The following is an 18564-nucleotide window of genomic DNA, read 5'->3' on the forward strand; positions in this document are numbered from 1 at the left end:
CATAGAGCAATGTAAAACCCAGGGAGCAAGCATGTGCTTACCTCAACAATGTGAAAAGTGCAGGCCACCTGGCTTTAAACTCTCCGGCAGCTGGATTTTCCTGCACTACCTCTTTTCTTCTGTAGGAGAATGTTTTTGACATCTTCTTTTTTACACATGATGCACTGTTTCTTTGTCTGACATCATTCAACATTTCAAGTCTGACATTTTCTAAGCTTTCATCCGTTTCGCCAGCAGGGTGTGAAGGACAAAAGTTGACCAGCTTTTTTAGGCTTCTTTACATTTTTGGCTGGGAGGCAGTCATCACTACGTTTGTTTTTCAAAGCATTTACAGTCACTTCTGGAAAGCCAATAGTTCGCATCTTTGTTCTGTAATTAGCCATTTTATATTTTAGGCTAATCATCCAGCCATAGTAACCAGTGGCAGATGGTTCCTTCAAACAGGGAAATTTTTTGATGAGTGCCTCTGCTACATCATCTATTTGGTAATTTTGTGGGTACGCTGTATACTGGAAGATCTCCTCGGCTAGCTTCTCTAAGATGTCAGACTTTAACCCTGGAGTAATCTTCAGTTGAGTGCCAGTTTCTCTGAAGCTGTCATTTCCACGTTGAAGCTGCACCTCTACATTGTATGGAAAGTGAGGAATGGGGAATTCACGTGGCCATGCACGTGATCTCAATTCATTGTCTGAATGTGGCAGAATGATGGTGTCATCCGAGTCTGTTGTGGGCAGCAATGAGGCCTCTGAGGAAATGGGAGATGTTTGGTTGCTCACTGGTGCTCCAGATGATCCAGAAGTGCTGGGAGCATTCTGCATTACAGAAGATGGACTCAAACCCACATCATTTAGGGGTTAGAGTTAGGGTTGCCATGTACACCAACTTGATTGTACTTCTGTCCTTTATGTCGTGTACTGATGTAACATTCATGAAATCATTGAAGTCAGGATCCATGAATTGAATACGAAAGTCTGTTTCAATTCCAAATGCTTGGCAAATTGTATTGTGGAACTCTGCCAAAGTTTCTGGCATTCCTGAATGGAGATCAAGTCTTCTATAGTCATCGTCGCCCACAATGACTCTCAACTTCAGATGCTGTGCCATTCTTCAATCTAATTGTTAAAGACAAAAAAAAAAAAAAAAAAAAAAAAAAGGTAAATCAGCATTTGGTACTATTTTTACTTAGGTATAACTTTTATGAACCGAACCAGAGCAGGAACATACCACCATACAATTCCAATCTGTAATGTTATTCTGCACTTGAAAACAATTAATTTTTACCGTTACTTTCTTTGCGTGGAATGAAGAACACATATTTTTTTCTTTTGTTTGTGGTTGTGTGGTAGTTCTTCCTTTGAACATGATATATTTAAACTGACAGATTTGAAAACTAATTTGTATTATTTTAGTCAAAAATGTTTTCCTTAACATGTACATTTATATAATGGCAACATGAGGGTAGTTTAGTACAGGGAGATGTCAGATGATTGGATTGGATTTCCCTAAGAAAATTCTTTCTATCATTACTAAAAACAAAATTATTCCTCCTGTAAGAAATGTTAGGCTGCCCTCTTGTTACCATATTTAGTGTATTAGTGTATTAACTCATGCAGCGTATGAACACAACACGAACTACCATAATCCAACCTTGCATCTGTATGAATCGTTTAAGTGTCACCATTCGCCGGCCTCCAATCCTGTAATCTGCCAAGGGGTACTGGTCCAACAAGGCACCGAGTTGAATGAGGGAGACTTCTGAAGTGGGACATAACTCAAATGCCCTAAAATGCTCCCTATACCATGCATCAAGCTTTTTAACAATAAAGCTCAAGCTTTTCTCCACTACAACCATCTGGATAACCTCTGCAAACTCTGGTAAGCCACCTACAGAGCCATGAACAACAACCATACCTTCTCTGTAGTTAACTCCATTAACAGATGCATTCTTTGTGAGTTGAATGTGAGTAATATCAGGGTATTCCAACTGCAGAACCTTCTGCACATCCTGATGCAAAATGTCAACAGAGACAGTTGAGACAGCTGAGACAGTCAAGCTAGAAGTTTCGGTTGTGGTTGACGCCAAGTTATAAGCAATCATGAACTGATGCTTCACCGCCATGGACAAGAGTACGTTTTTAAAGCAGCGTGTGTGACGAACCACCTGCTTAAAAAACTGTGTTTCGCCTCAAACCTCATTGTCCACAACCCAACTAGTGGACCAAAATCTGATCATCTGTGGATAATGTTCCACAAAATGATGTTTCGGCAACAGGTTTAGACCAGGAAAACCTCTTGTAACCTAGCTCTATGGTCACAAATCTTGGCTTCAAGGAAAGCAATGGATTGTGTTGTGTGCACTGGTGCAACAACTAGCTCAACGATATCTTTAAGGTCCAAAATGACCTGCCAGGCAGGTTCATCTGGGGGCACCAAATGTCCAATCAAAAGCGGAAGCAATCGCAAAAGACTCCAATTTTCATGTGCATTTCCTCCAATGCTTTTCTTCAGCATGAATGTCCTGGGAATAGCATGAGGACGATTACTTTTGTCTGTCCACTTGTAAGGAAATTTCTGAATGGACTCATTGAGTTTGTCAAGTGTGAAATACTTTTTTGAAATTAACAAGTTGAGGCAGTGTGCCAACTCAACTGGTAATATGCCTTCAAAGATGTCATGTGCAACATCTGGAGGGTAGCCTGTGCAGACATTAAAATGAGAAAGATAAGAAGAGAAAACACACTTCCTTTTAACACCGTAACAAGGTTGTGCATTGTCCTGTGCTGATCTAACATGCATTTCATGCATCTCTTTGCTTCGGAGAGTAAATGTCCCTGAACTGACTTCGGTCTCCTGAATTTCCGACTTTTTTGCCACACAAAAGCGGCAAATGTATTCACCTGCAAAACTTTCAATAAATCCAGCAATTCCATGTGCCCCCAAATTGTCTGCTACAACACACTGTATTGTGCCTTTAACAAAATCTCCAAGCTGAGCAATAAAAATACCTTGACTTTCCAAAATGGCAAGATCCCTCAACAACGGCTCTAGTACCTTTTCATAGCCATATTTCCTCACATCATCAGATCTGCAGAGTAATGCCAAATAAATTGAAGACAACGAAGAATGACAACCTGGTGGTAAATTGCTGAGAGTCCAGTAAACGCCACAGATCTTGTGCTTTTTACGAGATGTGCCAAGTGGATTACAAATTTCGAAATCATCCACATAAAAATTCAACAACACTCGCAGCTCACCTTCTGACAAAAAATGGTTATCCTTGAAAAACTGACCATCTCGAAAAGACTCGTATTTCACTTCTCCTCTGCCCTCTGATATGAGGTGATTATCTAATGCTTTGTTAAGAATGTGACCATTAGTAAAAAGCTGCTGTAAAAACTTTAATAGTGGAACATACTGCAGCGTTCTTTTATCTTTGTCATCCAAGATATATTCTATGGGTTCCACAACTTGAAAATTGTCTCTGTAGTATTTTTTGCGCTTAAAGGATGTTGACAAAGGACAACCTTGCCAATTGACTTACAGACCGGATTAGATGTACACAGGGCCGATGCAAGTTCGTCAATGACTGACTGGTCAATTTGCAGGTTGTAACTATTCAGTGTGTCATGTATCACATTTCTTGTACTACACAAAGATGCTGTGCTCAACAAATATTGAAATTCTTCCAGCAATTCATCAATTGCAGCACTTGGCACATGAAAAATATTTTCCAGCTTTAATAACACTGCAGCAATTTTTTGTTCTATTATCTCTGGCTGATCCTTTGACTTATCTAAATCAATGTCATCAGACTGACTTTCATTACAGAATTCTTCACTGTCTGAAACACCAGGCTCTTCAGTTTCAGCTACACTAGTTCCCTGGACTACACCATGCTTAAAATCTCTCAACGTATGCAAGCTGTGCTTCCGACTTTTATGCGACTTGAAGGTGCTGTATACATTGGATGTGTATTCACAGCCTTTAAACATACATGTGACTGTCTCATTGTTTTTCAGATGATGGCCTATGTGCACAAAATAATCATGTTCTGTTCCAAGTTCACTACAGCCACATAAATGACAGGAAAATGAAGTAAATATGTCAGAGTGCTTTAAGGTATTTTCGTGATTCCTTGACAAATGTGACAAAAGTGAATTCCAAGTTGTAAATACGCATGGACAATTAGGGTATATACACTTAATATGATGGCCACGCCCAAAATGACTATGTTTTAGTCTGTAATGTTTAAGAATTTCTGATCGCCTAGACACTTCCGCACCACAGTCTTTACACTGCCACATAAACTAGACAAACCACAAAGAGAGAAAAGGGGACAAAAATCAAATATTAGTGATGGTGTCGTAACAGTCACATCCGGGGCATGGTGATCCGCTTCAACTTTGATTACATAAAGCTATGCTCTGTAAAGACAACTAAATGTATAGTTTATTGTGACTTAGTTTGGGCCACAGAATCTCATATTATGCAAACAGAAGCTTTACTCAACAGATTAAGGGCGTACTCGCACCCAGCACGGAACTCGCACATAAACTCCACTGTGCCGTGCGAGAGAGAGCGCTTCTCAAAAGAGTGCAGTGTTTCCTAGACAAGGAAAGCATAACCGTGGGGGGACAATCGTGCTTGGGCATGGTACAAGGCAACCGGGCCTAGTGTGAGTACGCCCTAAGAGTAACAGTGTATCAGTGGCAGATTTACTTTGCACTGCTGTTAGTAATTACTGTTATAGAAAGAACAAATACACACAAGCACACCTAGCAGGAAGCTAGACATGAAGAAAATTACTGTGTACTGGTACTTTTATAGCAGCACTTCTCTATGAATTATATGATAAAGTACCAGCGTTGAGATGCCCCCCATAAATAAAGAACAAAATGTATACCACACAGTTACAGCACATTTTTAGCTTTCTCCGTAGCAGCACTGCTGTGATCAGTATAGCTGTTAAGATGCATGTTTAATGCACTTACCAAAACAATATGAGCTCCCCAAAGAATTATGTTTTGGTCCACATCACACCAAGACAATCAGATATGAGAATAACCTGCAATAGAAATAAAAATGAGCAGGGATTAAAAAGATAAATTGTAAGCATGTTGAGGAAAAAAGTAATTGTCCAATAATCACAAACTTGTGTCAGCACAAAACATGTTAAAGCCCACGACTCAAATCAGATCACTACAAACTAATTTGTGTCCAAGTCCAAATTTTAATAATACCTTATTACTATAAAAAATATCCAACAAATGGCAGATTAAGAGGGTGGAAGTGGACAGACAGACATGGACTTCATTTTCAGGAAAGATTATTTTAATTATCAACTTATTTATTCACAGCAGGACTATTTTCTTGCAAGTGTGTTATTCCTCTTATAAATTACTTAAGAGCATTTAGAAATTACATCAGAAAATAATGCATTCAAAGCTTTAGATGCTCTAAGCATACAGACAGGAAATTATATGAAACAAGAGGGGTATATTGAAGTTTCTGGAAATTGTGTGAATTAAGTACAAAACAGATTTGGTTTCTTAAATTAACTACCATTGTTTGTACAACAATGCATGAAATATAAACACCTGTACAATGTTTTAGAATAAATAATTGTGTAAGGTTATTTACATTGTGTCAGATCATATTATATGGCGATTTTTTATAAACTGTTTGTGAAATCAGAAACAGAAAAATCTCTTCACAATGCAGTCCACAAGCCTACAACTACTAAGTACATTGTGAGATATTATAACTGAGTCAACAAGTCAAGACCCCTGCCAGCTCTTAGTTTTGTAAAATTAATTAAAATTAATTATTTTTTCTGTCTTCATGCCATATCACTAACTATTAGTATTTGTATTTTTCATGTTCCACTTCTATACTAAAAGTATTAGTTTAAAATTGGGAGCAATAAATGCAGTGCCAACATAATTGGTCTTTGTGTTTAGAGCAGAAACAAAGTTGAACAACATCAACCTGCTAGCTAAACCCACATTCTCATCCCTGTCGTCTTCTGCCTACCACTTCAGGTTAACTGGTCTTTCACTGGACTATCGGCTGTGGTCATACTAGCTGGTCCTCTCGTGTCATCTGCAAATCTCCTGCTATTTAGTTATGAAACATTTGCATGCTTCTACTACATGTACTTTCAGCCCCACCTTTACGTTTTAAGCTCTGATAAGGCGCGTCGGATACCGTCCACGAGGACTGCTACCCATGCCGCTACCACGAAAGAGAAGCTTGTTTTTTTTCCTACCCGCATTCCGCGAAGACCTGCCTCTGATTGGCTAGTGTTCGTTGCATTCGTTGGATAGGTTTGCTCAAGTGGAGTGACAGGCCTTGAAAAATGTCACGGTCGGTCGCAGCCAGTCAGCGGCAGAGTAGGGGCGGGTCTACGGGTGTGACAAAAATACAAACGTTTAAAGAAACGGTAAATTCAGGCACCCAACGTTACCTAGGCCTGCCATTATGATTATGTAGAAACATATATTCTTGCACATTAACCACCTTTTACCAACATGATTTCACAGGTGTATTTTGTCCTAATGTTAACACATTGACAAGATTAGAAAACATGCTTACAGCCAGTCAGGAATAACGTTAATGTAATGTTAGGCTTGGCCAGTCTAACGTAACGTACAAGCCTAGACAGCAAGGAAGGTGCAGCTACAATTAACGTTAACATTCGTAAAACTGTTTTGCTTTTATTCAGCTTCCACAAACTAATAAATAAGTCAAGACAAACACTGAATTCACCAAGCATTTAACACTTAAGCTAAGTTAACTTACTAACCATACACAACTCACGTGGTTATAGTCGCTGAAACCTTATCTAATGTAATTTATATTAAAAAAAAAACACACAAACTTAGCATTAGCTAAACATTTTTTTTTCTATAAAATGTTTTAAAGTGTAAACAGAACCCTGTTTAAGTAACAACTATAACACACCAATGATTATATATTGCTTACTTACCGAAAATGCAGAGCTGGATGCAGCATTCAAACGAGTGAAATCACGTTTAATCCCCCGCCTTGGCGCCTTCAGAAAAAAATGTGTCTGCACATGCGCAGACCGGACAGTATATGGAAATTAATTGAAACGTATTTTTTTCTAATTACTTTTAATTGAATGAAATTAACTCGTTTTAAACAAGGGCAGTGAATTTGAAAATTAGTTACAGCTACAATTAACGTTAACATTAGTAAAACTGTTTTGCTTTTATATTCGGCTTCCACAAACTAATACATAAGTCAAGACAAACACTGAATTCACCAAGCATTTAACACTTAAGCTAAGTTAACTTACTAACTTTACACAACTCAAGTGGTTAAGCTAGTCGCTGAAACCTTATCTAATGTAATTTATATAAAAAACACACAAACTTAGCATTAGCTAAACACTTTTTTTCTATAAAATGTTTTAAAGTGTAAACAGAACCCTGTTTAAATAACAACTATAACACACCGATGATTATATATTGCTTACCTACCGAAAATGCAGAGCTGGATGCTGCATTCAAACGAGTGCAATCACGTTTAATCCCCCGCCTTGGCGCCTTCAGAAAAAATGTGTCTGCACATGCGCAGACCGGACAGTATATGGAAATTAAATGAAACGTATTTTTTTCTAATTACTTTTAATTGAATGAAATTAACTTCTTTTAAACAAGGGCAGTGAATTTGAAAATTAGTAATAAAAAATAAGTAGGGTTAAATAACACATTAAAATCAGTGAAATTAACCAGATAAAAACATGTAACATTTACAAGGGGTCAGAATCATTTTTTTCAGTGTAGCGCAGTCAGAGTCAATGAAGTGTTCAGCACAGAAACTGTCAAAACATGTCAGACATAACAGCATTAAACACCAACAGGTCTTTCCCTTCACTAAAAACAAATAAATTAACACTTAATTTCGACATTTATTCTCCTTATCAAGTCCTACACAACTATAAATCCATTGCCTGATTTCCAAAGTTTTCAAGACAATTTCATTAAGTTACTACAACTTATTTTTTTTAAAAAAGCCAATTAACGTAGAAATTTAAGTTTAAATTACAGACGATTTTAAGTTGATGTTATGATCAACATTATTATGTCAACAGAACTCTACAAAATAATGCTTGCAACTTAAAAGTTTGAATTAAAACAATAAATTAGATTTTTTAACTTGCAACCACGTATTTAAATTGTGGTATCAGGTCCTCTCAGTTAATTTTTTATAGTGTATATTAACAATTTTAGGAACACATCTGAGACAGTTGATTCTTAACTGAAGATCCCCATTAAGTCACCTGAGCTAATTTTCCCATGGATAGGCCAATCAGATATAATGTTCAGAAAAAACACAATAAAGTACAATATAATGCATCTATTTACCACTGCAAACATATTAAATTAAATTTAAACATTATAATACAGAAATATATCAGATAAATCACAATAAATCTTGTTGCAGATATATTTTAGCAATGCCTGTCATTGCAATGAATTGCAGGTAAGCATGCAACAAACTTGCACGCGTGTGTGCGCCCGCGCGCGCAATAGGCCTACTTAAGAGAGGACGTGACACGAGGCCGACGGTGCCATTGATTCAATTTAATTTGCGCACCTCTGTCACAGGGTGCCAAAGACGGATTTACCAGTGGCCGGGCTGTTTAAATTACTTTTAAATCATAAAAGCAGCGCAACGGTAGAGGGGAGGGAGAGGTAGAGGTTGCTGGGAATACGCGGACAGCACTTGATTTCTCTTGAGCAAATTAACTCCACGGCCATGTCTCAAAACCTAGTGAGTTGCCTAACTGGACAGCATAGCCACAGAGATCGTAATGGGGAGAGAAAAGAAAACGTCTCGTAGGCTAAAAAGACTTATTTTTTATTTACTAGCCTATTTATTTACATGTTTTGCTTTTTGATGTAGGCTACAATGTAATAATATCCGCCATATTTTTTTTAGGTAAATGCAGGTGCGGCCATTTGTAATTTGAATGAGTCTGGCTTCCAGTGTCATTCTTAGTTATTTTCAGCTGTCATGCTGCGTTATATTGCAAACTGGTATTTCTTATCATATTATTTTAATGTCGCCTATTGTCTTAATTATAAACAAGCTGGTTTGCAGCGCAAACAGTTTTACAGTTTAGCCTTGATATTCTTATTTAGCTGCTAATAAATCGGAAGTCTCGCACATTCACAGAAAACACCTTCCGCGTTTAATAATAAGGTGGATATATAAAACGAGAGATATCAAAGACATGACGGATGTAGACCGCTTCCTCAAACATGCTGTCTAGGTAGGCATCACACTAGATTTTGAGTCACAGCCCGCTTCAGCACCGCAGCCCGGCGCTCATCTACGGTATAGAGGGGCGGGGTGCTCCAATCTTTTCGGGTCAAGGCGAAAATATCAGTTTCGGCCTCACGTCGCCTGTACAGAGACTGTGTTCCATGTTATTAATCCACCGTCCACCGTCGTTTCATGTAGGCAATATTTAAAATAACAATTGCGAATTGCAATTCATTTCGTCTCGATTTATTGCGTGTTTACGACAAGCTTCATGGATGGAATGAAGGTTTTGAATGAATTGCCTGTATTTCATTTATTACATATAGGTTTACAACTATTTTTTATTATTTGTTTTCCCCCCATGTATGCAAACTGTGTTTACAGAAGCGTGTAAAATATATCAACATATGTTAAATCAGTCGGAATTTATGTTTTTGTTTATGTGTTTTTTCGAACCGACTATTCTGTCTCAAATTAATTTATTAAAAGACATCTTAATACCCCTCATATATGCTGGAATAAATAAGTCCAATAAAATGAGCAACAAATTGTATTTTCGAGGTGATGCGATCTCATATGAAAAGATACATTCATGCAGTACAAGCAGTTATTATAATAATGTACTGTAAAAAAAAAAACTATATATATATATATATATATACATCCTGACCTTACACATATTTTATTTGTCTGAATACATATAGTCTTAATTCAGTCATAAAATTGAATGAACCCGTTTAGTTTAGGACAATAATTTGAATATCACCATATATTTTTAGGTTATGTCACTTACGTGACAAAGCGCTTTTTAATCATACCATATAATGCTGCGAACATCTGACATATTATAGGCTAATGCGTAATTTTACGGACTATGTACAATATAAAGTCATAAAATTCAATTATATTGATATTACAGCCGAGATTAAATAAGCAGGTCGTAAAAAATATTAGATCACATTATTAGTATTAATATGTAGGGTACATCTCGGACAACTGCTCAGTGAGATTATTTTTTTTATTTGATATATTATGTGACATACTGAACAATAATAATAATAATATTATAAAACGTGCACCAAATGCATGTTTTAAGGTCTTACAAATAGTAGGTTAAAAGCATCACAATAATCTTACAAAATAATAAACTTATCGCGACAAGAATTATTATTATGTCATTTACTAGACTTTTTTTTTTTTTTTTTTTTTTTAATGATTTAGGGATAGTTTTAAATTTGCAGTTGGTGCGAGTGAGTTCCTGTAAGTCACGAGAAACGCTTTGGAAACTCCGCGCGCGTCTTTGCTCTGATGACAAGTCTCAGTCCAAGGACGAGCTCGAAGTGTCTGTAGTACAGTATGATTAGTTAATTAGAAAACTGTCAAGCGATCTACTCCCGCAGGACATCCTCTGCAGCCAATCAGCGCTCACAACGGCGTTATGACTGAGATGTGAACGCGCGGAGAGGTTCAGAGAGCAGAGTAGATGACAGAGATACTGTTCTAAACAAGAGAGAGCTGTGATATAGCACGATTACGCACTCGTATCCTTCCTGGACGCATTTTCTTTCTTTTCTTTTTTGTGCGTAAAAGTTTAGAGATACTTTATTAACTATATTTAGATACTTTGGCCGTCTCATGGGCTGAGTTCCGCAGTTAGACTCATATCCCACAAGTAATAAATAGAGCAGAAAGTATCACTAATCGTGTTTAAAACGCATGCATCTGTGCGTAAAACAAAGCTATCCAACTCCAAACAACCTAGAAGCGTTGCAATGGAAAAATCAAAGAACTTCAGGATCGACGCTCTCCTGGCTGAAGAACCCCATCGAGGGACCCGAGAAGTATCACCTGGACTGAGCAGCGACAGCCCGACGGGTAGCCCGGTGTCCTGCAAGCGCGCCGACACTCCGTCCCCCCGCGGGACCCCCGGCGCCATACACCTCCAAACCGGAATCATACCTAAACCAGGGCTGCTCAATCTCCCACACCCGGGACTCACTTCAATTCCAGCCATGTACACGACGCCCATGTACCCCATTTCAGCTTTGGGAGGTCAGCACCCTGCACTGGCGTACTCGGGGTTTACGCAGCTGACGCAGCCGTACCCGGAGCAGCTGAAGGCGGCGGCGATGGCCGGATCTTTACCGCTGGAGCACTGGATACGCGCTGGCATCATGGTACCACGACTGCCCGATTACACCTGTGAGTGGGGTAGCTTTCAGATGAGTGGGTAACTTTGTTAAATCATTACTAAACACTATACAATCCTTAACAGATCAATAGTTAATTCTCACTGAAAATCGAATAAATATCATGAAAGTTTTATGTCACTTCTAACGATTTGAAAGCATTAATTAACAATCTGTTAAGCATTAAATTATTGACTAATGTTTGCAATTTTTATTTCTGAAATTTGAGTGGAGCACCTTTGTAAACTTTAATTAATAATTAATTTAATATGCTAAACCGTTTAAAAAGTCGAATTACGTTCACATGTGAACAGGCCTATATTTAAATAATCGTACACTGTAAAAAATATTTTCATGATTTGTCATCACAACAGTTTTTCTTTTGTCAAATCAACTTTAATAATTAATGTTTTGAGTTTCTGTTCTGTAAGGTAACTTACTTTTTTAAGTTAAACCAACATTTCTTTTTAGTGTATATATATATATATATATATATATATATATATATATATATATATATATATATATATATATATATATATATATATATATATATATATATATATATATATATATATATATATATATATATATATATATATATATAGATATATATAGATATATATATATATAATAGAGAGAGAGATAAATATAAAAAATATATAAATCTGGTTCTGTTTTACCTGCTTCAATATCAGTAATTGATCTGTGAAGTTCCACTGGAGCTTTTTTTTTTCTTTTCTTTTTCCCGAAATGGACTTTTAGATTTTAAAGTTAAAAACAGTATCTGATGTAAACACAAAAAAAGTAGAAGAAAACAGATTAAGGTGTCACTGGAACTTTTTTCCAAATCATGCAGAGTATAAATCGTGCACCTGCATCATTATAGCACCATTATTACTGTCATACACCAAATTTTGTTGCATTACCGCCACTGTCAGTTTGAAAGCAAACATTGTAAAAGCTCATGAAATCCTTTTCAACATAATCAAAGGTGAGGAAACGCAAACAGAGGGAGAGAGATGTGCTTTCACACCTGTGACTCTTGAAAGATGTGGAGTTAATTTGTCACTAAGCAATTATGATGTTTATAACTCCTGTTTGATGGATTATTAAACTGAAATCATGGTGGTCACATGTGGCGAAATTAGTTTGCTGAATTATAAATGACAATCTAGGTGGCTAAATGATAAGACAGTATCAGGAAATATGACTATATATATATATTAGATATTTCTACATGCATTTGCAATTAAAATTGAAAGCAGAAATTTTTAATGTATAATAGAAAATGATATATAATAGCCAATATATTTTACCATCTTTAACAGACATGATTGGAAGTTTGTATTATCTGCAGATAGTTAAAGAAACAACAACTCAACAATAAAGTCAGTTTGACACTCTGACTGAACAATAGTCTGTATAGTGTTACCAGGATTTACACCAAACTGTAATAATATAATTTTATTTTTGGCTTCTTTATAAAGCCATAAATGTCAGCTTGATGGAAATTGTCTTTGTGCGAGAGAGAAACTATAAACAAACACCTTAAACATACTGTAGTTCATCAATAAAATCCCAAAAGCGTTCATTGAATTTTCATTAAGTTAATGGCTTGCTCTTGCATTTTATGGCCGCCCAGCCCTGCTTCCACTGTGTTTAACAATAAGCTGCAGTAAAGCTATTATGGTAAATGATAGCTACAAATTCAAGGCTTTCTTTTGTGTGTGTGTGTGTGTGTGTGTGTGCCCAACCCTGCAAGTCCTTGACATTATATAAAAAGAGACAAAAATCTCATAAAAATAATCTAGACGTGGATTACAGTATCTTGCATCCCTTTTGGCTGGTGCTTAATTTTTATATACAGGCACAAGAGGCCTCTTATTAATTTGGAAGAGATTTACAGTTTTAGCAATGACGTTAGTGTAGGCTTTTAAGTAAAAATGCTGCTAAACGTTTATGCCCTTAGTTTAAACTTTCTATTAGATCAACATAAAGTTAGGTTAAACTTGAGCAGAGTATTCGTAATTGCGCAGGCTTGAACAAAACCATAACCCAAAGATATATAGAAACCACACAGAAACAAAACAAAACTCAATTTAATTTTGTGTGTGTAATTTATACAATCTTTTAATGTCCTTGTTCTTTCTGTTTGTCTTATAGCCACTCCCCAGTCCGGTTTGATGGGTAAATGTCGTCGGCCACGGACAGCATTCACCAGTCAACAACTACTGGAGCTGGAAAACCAGTTTAAACTGAACAAGTACCTTTCCAGACCCAAACGCTTCGAAGTGGCCACATCTCTCATGCTGACTGAGACACAGGTAAAGTGTGAAAGAGTTTTGATATTCACTCAGGGCTTGACATTAACAGCCGCCGAATGCGTGTGGATTTCAGCAGTCACTCCGACTAGCCACTTTGTTGGGTTAAATTTGATATATAATATATAAATTTTTTAAACATAGTCTTTTAAAAAGTCATCTGAAATAATAACTAAGTGCACAACTAATGTAGTGTTGTCAAAAATACAGATTTTTCGATACATATCGACTGAAATATCTGAAACGCTTCCAATACTCATTTTCCACAGAATAAATACACGATACCAGCTGCTCTTTCTTTCTCTCTCTCATCTCTCCGACAGCGAGTTGACACAAAAACCAACTTCCCCTCACTCACTCGTTTAATTTGCTCCGGATGAATATTGTTGGTGTTACAGGGCTTGAATTTTGGCGTGGGATTGCGCATATTGCACATAATTATACTCATTCCCGCAGATTTTGTTCTTGCACACATAAAGCCGTCTCTCTACTAAATTGAGTTCTTTTTCACTGCTTATTGTGCTTAAACAGTCAAATACACACAAAATAATGTCAAAATGCCAGTCTTGATGAGTATTTATGTAAACACAGTCAGTTATGTTTTAAGTGAACACAAACAGTTGAGAAAGAAAACGCACGTGTAACAGTATAATGGATCCGTGCATCAGCTCTTAAAGTTACAGCAGCCTAATAAACTTGACGCCAAATTATGAGATAATATTAAAAATATCTATATGGCAGTTTTCCCCCATGGTACATACCACTAGCCACAGTGGCTGGAGAGCAAACAAGTTAACTTCAATCCCTGTATACAGTATACCACAGTTCAATGATTACCATATTTACACTATTGTACAAAAGTTTGGGGTAATTTTTTTTTTTAAAAAGAAAATACTTTTATTCATCAAGGGTACAATAAATTGATCAAAAGTGACAAAAGTAAAGTAAAAACAGTAAAGACACCGTTATTAAAGATTTCTATTTAAAAATAAATGCTGTTATTTTGGACTTTCCATGCATCAAAGAATCAGGGAAAAAAAAGTGTATCAAGGTTTCCACAAAAATATGAAGCAGCACAACTGTTTTCAACATCAGAAATGTTTCTTGAGTATCAAATCAGCATATTAGAATGATTTCTGTAGGGTCATGTGACACTGAAGACTGGAGTAATTATGCTGAAAATTCAGCTTTGATCACAGGAATAAATTACATTTAAAATATAATAAGATATAAAAAAGTTTTTTTTTTTTTTTAAACTAACAATATTTCACAATATTACTGTTTTACTGTATTTTTGATCAAATTAATGCAGCCTTGGTGAGCAAAGGACAAATTCTACTTGGTTGGACAAAGAAAAAAAAAATGATTTGGTATCACCGTTAGTGTCCAAATGGTTTCTTTTCTATAAATTATTCTCTATATTTCTCTGTTTGATTATTTTTTTTTTGGCAGATGGTGGCAATTTTGCCGATAACCTTGTGTGTTTATATATAAAACAGGTCAAGATCTGGTTCCAGAACCGGCGAATGAAGTGGAAACGCAGTCGTAAGGCTAAAGAACAGGCCGCGCAGGTCGAGGTTGAACGCCAACGCGGGGGGACCAAATCGACCAATGAGAGACCAGGAAGGGACGGCCGCAGAGCTCTCGCTCAGAGTGTGGAGGAGCACGAGGAAGAGGACGATCTTGACGAGGACGATGAAGAAGATGATGAGGAAGAGCCACACAAGTTCATAAACGACAACCTAAATATACCACGTTCCACAGACTTTCTGCACCACACATCTGCGTTAGGATACCACGCCGACAGCCCGTTCTCTGAAGACGACATGGAGGAAGTGGGAGGCGGAGATAGGAAGATTGGGGCAGGGCTATGAAAAGATTTCTAAATGGAAACTGAGACTGCATGAACTCACAGCAGCATCACAGTCCTGCGGTCTGACTATGGCAACAGTAAGATGAAAAAACTGAGACTATAAAAGCCAAACCATTTAGCCTCCGAAAGACACACGAAAAGTATACAGTACAGAGGGACTTCATTGGTGTTTGAGGTGTCAGAGAATCTTATACAAAGTATACATTTGATAGTATAACAAATAACAAACATTTAAGCTGTGTTCCAAAACCTATAGACAGCAATTTAATATCAATATATTTTTTTTAAGAAACTGATACTTTTATTCCACAAGGATGTGTGAAATTGACAAAAAGTAACAGTAAAAACATTTACAATGTTACAAAAGATTCTGTTCTTTTGAATTTCCTATTCATCAAAGAATCCTGAAAAAGGTAACATTGTTTCCACAAAATATGTTTTCAACATTGATAATAATAATACATGTTTCCTGAACAGCAAATCAGCATATTAGAATGATTTCTGAAGGATCATGTGACACTGAAGACTGGAATAATGATGCTGAAAATTCAGCTTTGCAAATTATATTTTAAAATTTATTAAAATAGATCACAATTATTTCACAATATTAGCATTTTTACATTTTTTTCCTGATAAAAATAAATGCAGCATTTGTGAAAATAAAAGACTTCTTGCAAGAACATTAAAAATATCCAAGCCCAATTTTTTGAACGATAATCTATTATTAATTCAGTAACAAAAAATAATAATAAACAGCTTAAAATGGTCTGATTCGTCCAATATTTGCTATATAGAATATCATGTTGCTATCTTCGCAACATGCTAACGTTAAACACCATTAAAATCAATTGTTCACATAAGGTGTGTTATTTGTGAGGCACACAGAGATGCTGCCTCTGTAGAGCATTTCAAATCAGTCAATTTTATTTTAATTAGAAGGCAGCTGCCTATGTAGGCAGTAAGGCAGCTTATTAGGTTTTGGAACAGAGCTTTTGATTACACTTTTCGAGAGCTATGTCTTGTTTCAGCAAGACTTACATGTTAATTTATTGTTTTTGTTCAATGTAAATAGCATCAGATGTTTGCGTCATGCTTACATGTGTAAAGATTTTTGCAGCAAAACACTTTTGCTTCATTATTATCATTATTCTAAATTACCCTATTTGATTTCTTAATATACACACCTGGTGCATGATTCAACCATGCACATTATTCCAAAGAAAAATGATTTTGAAAAGCCTTTCTAAAATCTCACAGCTATGCACAGTAATTTAATTCAGGTTAACAGTAATATTAACAGCAAAAATAGCAAATGATGACAGATTTGAAAAAGAAGCATTACCATTGGGAAACATTAAGATGTTCTGGTATGAAACGGGCAGTTTTCATGACCCAGTTAATTATTATGTGCCAAAACATCATTTATATATTTTAAATGCATGTAGTTTTACATGGTGTCAAACCAAAACAACAAAACAACATTAATCCAGTTTGAAATTCATTGTTTTCGAGTTGATTAATTACATGTTTGTTTTGTTTAAAGATACAACATGTATACTATTTATTTGCATTCAAATATGCAGTAGCCTATAAATGAATATGCATTTCTCTGATGTCTCTCCACCTGTACATCATTTACCTGTGTGATGGAAGAGAGCTGGAGGCATGTCTGTTTCTAAATGTCATGGTTACATTCATATGTGGCTCAGTGTTTGTTCACTTTAATGTTATTTAAGCAAGTTAAAGTGTGTGTAATTTATTTCCATTGAAGGATGCAAGGTCGGTCGATGCACAGTATAATAATGCTATATTTGTCTGTGTTGCTGTAAATTGAAATAAACGAAAAGAAAAACAAAAGTGTGACAATGATTGTCTTCAAAATCTGAATAAAGTTCCCTTAAGAGGCATCAACACGCGTTCAGATAATAGGCCTATTTGTATGACATTCATATTTATGTATTCAGGCATAACATTATGATCACATTCCTAATATTGTGTTGGTTCCCCTTTTGCTGCTAAAACAGCCCTGACCCGTCAAGGCTTGGACTCCTCTATAATAATCTATTTTTAATCTCTATAATAAAAATGTATAATTCAGATTTTGATCTCCATATCCATTTACATATATTATATATATCTTCCAAGGGGTTTTTTCCCTCCTAGGACTTTTTTTCCCAATGCTAGCACGCTGGGTTTTTCTCCTAGGGGTCTTTTTCCACCCCTGGTAGTCAGCCGACATTGGCTTAATGTAGCACCATCTTGTATATGTTACATATTACCACGCTTGTTTGTACAGTTTATTTTTAACCACTTCCCTTTTTTTCTGTGCTTCTAATATGTAAAGCTGCTTTGAAACAATTACCAATTGTAAAAGCGCTATATAAATAAATTTGACTTGACTTGACTTGACTCTAGACCCCTGAAGGTGTGCTGTGGTATCTGCACCAAGATGTTAGCAGCAGATCCTTTAAGTCATGAAAGTTGCGAGGTGGAGCCTCCATGGATCGCACTTGTTTGTTCAGCACATCCCACAGATGCTCGATTGGATTGAGATCTGGGGAATTTGGAGGCCAAGTCAACAACTCAAACTCATTGTTGTGCTCCTCAAACCATTCCTGAAGCATTTTTGCTTTGTGGCAGGAGCATTATCCTGCTGAAAGAGGCCACAGCCACCAGGGAATACCGTTTCCATGAAAGGGTGTACATGGTCTCCAACAATGCTTAGGTAGGTGGTACGTGTCAAAGTAACATCCACATGGATGGCAGGACCCAAGGTTTCCCAGCAGAACATTTCCCAAAGCATCACACTGCCTCCGCCGGCTCGCCTTCTTCCCATAGTGCATCCTGGTGCCATGTGTTCCCCAGGTAAGTGACGCACACG

General features: G+C 36.6%; 1 protein-coding gene and 1 long non-coding RNA gene across 4 annotated transcripts; one reads left to right on the forward strand and one right to left on the reverse strand.

Annotated features, from left to right (window-relative positions):
- Positions 1 to 871: 871 nt before the first annotated feature.
- LOC137031737 (uncharacterized) lies at positions 872 to 7084 on the reverse strand. 2 transcript variants are annotated; one of them, XR_010896603.1, is made up of 4 exons: positions 6989 to 7084; positions 6269 to 6404; positions 4992 to 5065; positions 872 to 1112 (listed from the first exon to the last, which is right to left on the reverse strand). It is a non-coding gene; the product is annotated as an uncharacterized lncRNA (long non-coding RNA). The 2 variants fall into 2 exon arrangements; XR_010896604.1 differs by lacking the exons at positions 6269 to 6404; positions 6989 to 7084 and adding an exon at positions 6171 to 6220.
- Positions 7085 to 10588: 3504 nt separating this feature from the next.
- On the forward strand, positions 10589 to 17494 carry mnx2b (motor neuron and pancreas homeobox 2b). Of its 2 annotated transcripts, none has more exons than XM_067404553.1 (3): positions 10589 to 11523; positions 13653 to 13813; positions 15310 to 17494. In XM_067404553.1, exons 1-3 carry the CDS (start codon positions 11070 to 11072, stop codon positions 15682 to 15684), a joined length of 990 nt encoding a protein of 329 aa, XP_067260654.1. In that variant the 5' UTR covers positions 10589 to 11069; the 3' UTR covers positions 15685 to 17494. The 2 variants fall into 2 exon arrangements, with proteins under 2 accessions (XP_067260654.1, XP_067260655.1); XM_067404554.1 differs by having other exon boundaries at positions 10589 to 11499.
- Positions 17495 to 18564: the final 1070 nt, after the last annotated feature.

Source organism: Chanodichthys erythropterus, chromosome 12 (assembly GCF_024489055.1).
Source record: "Chanodichthys erythropterus isolate Z2021 chromosome 12, ASM2448905v1, whole genome shotgun sequence".
NCBI lineage: Eukaryota > Metazoa > Chordata > Actinopteri > Cypriniformes > Xenocyprididae > Chanodichthys > Chanodichthys erythropterus.

What these genes read in the sequence shown, in the direction of transcription:
- mnx2b (XM_067404553.1), top strand. Translation starts at nt 11,070, where the DNA reads ATGGAAAAATCAAAGAACTTCAGGATCGACGCTCTCCTGGCTGAAGAA. An exon ending in GTGGGGTAGCTTTCAGATGA is followed by an intron (nt 11,524 to 13,652) that starts GTGGGTAACTTT and finishes TTTGTCTTATAG; the next exon opens with CCACTCCCCAGTCCGGTTTG. An exon ending in TCATGCTGACTGAGACACAG is followed by an intron (nt 13,814 to 15,309) that starts GTAAAGTGTGAA and finishes TATATAAAACAG; the next exon opens with GTCAAGATCTGGTTCCAGAA.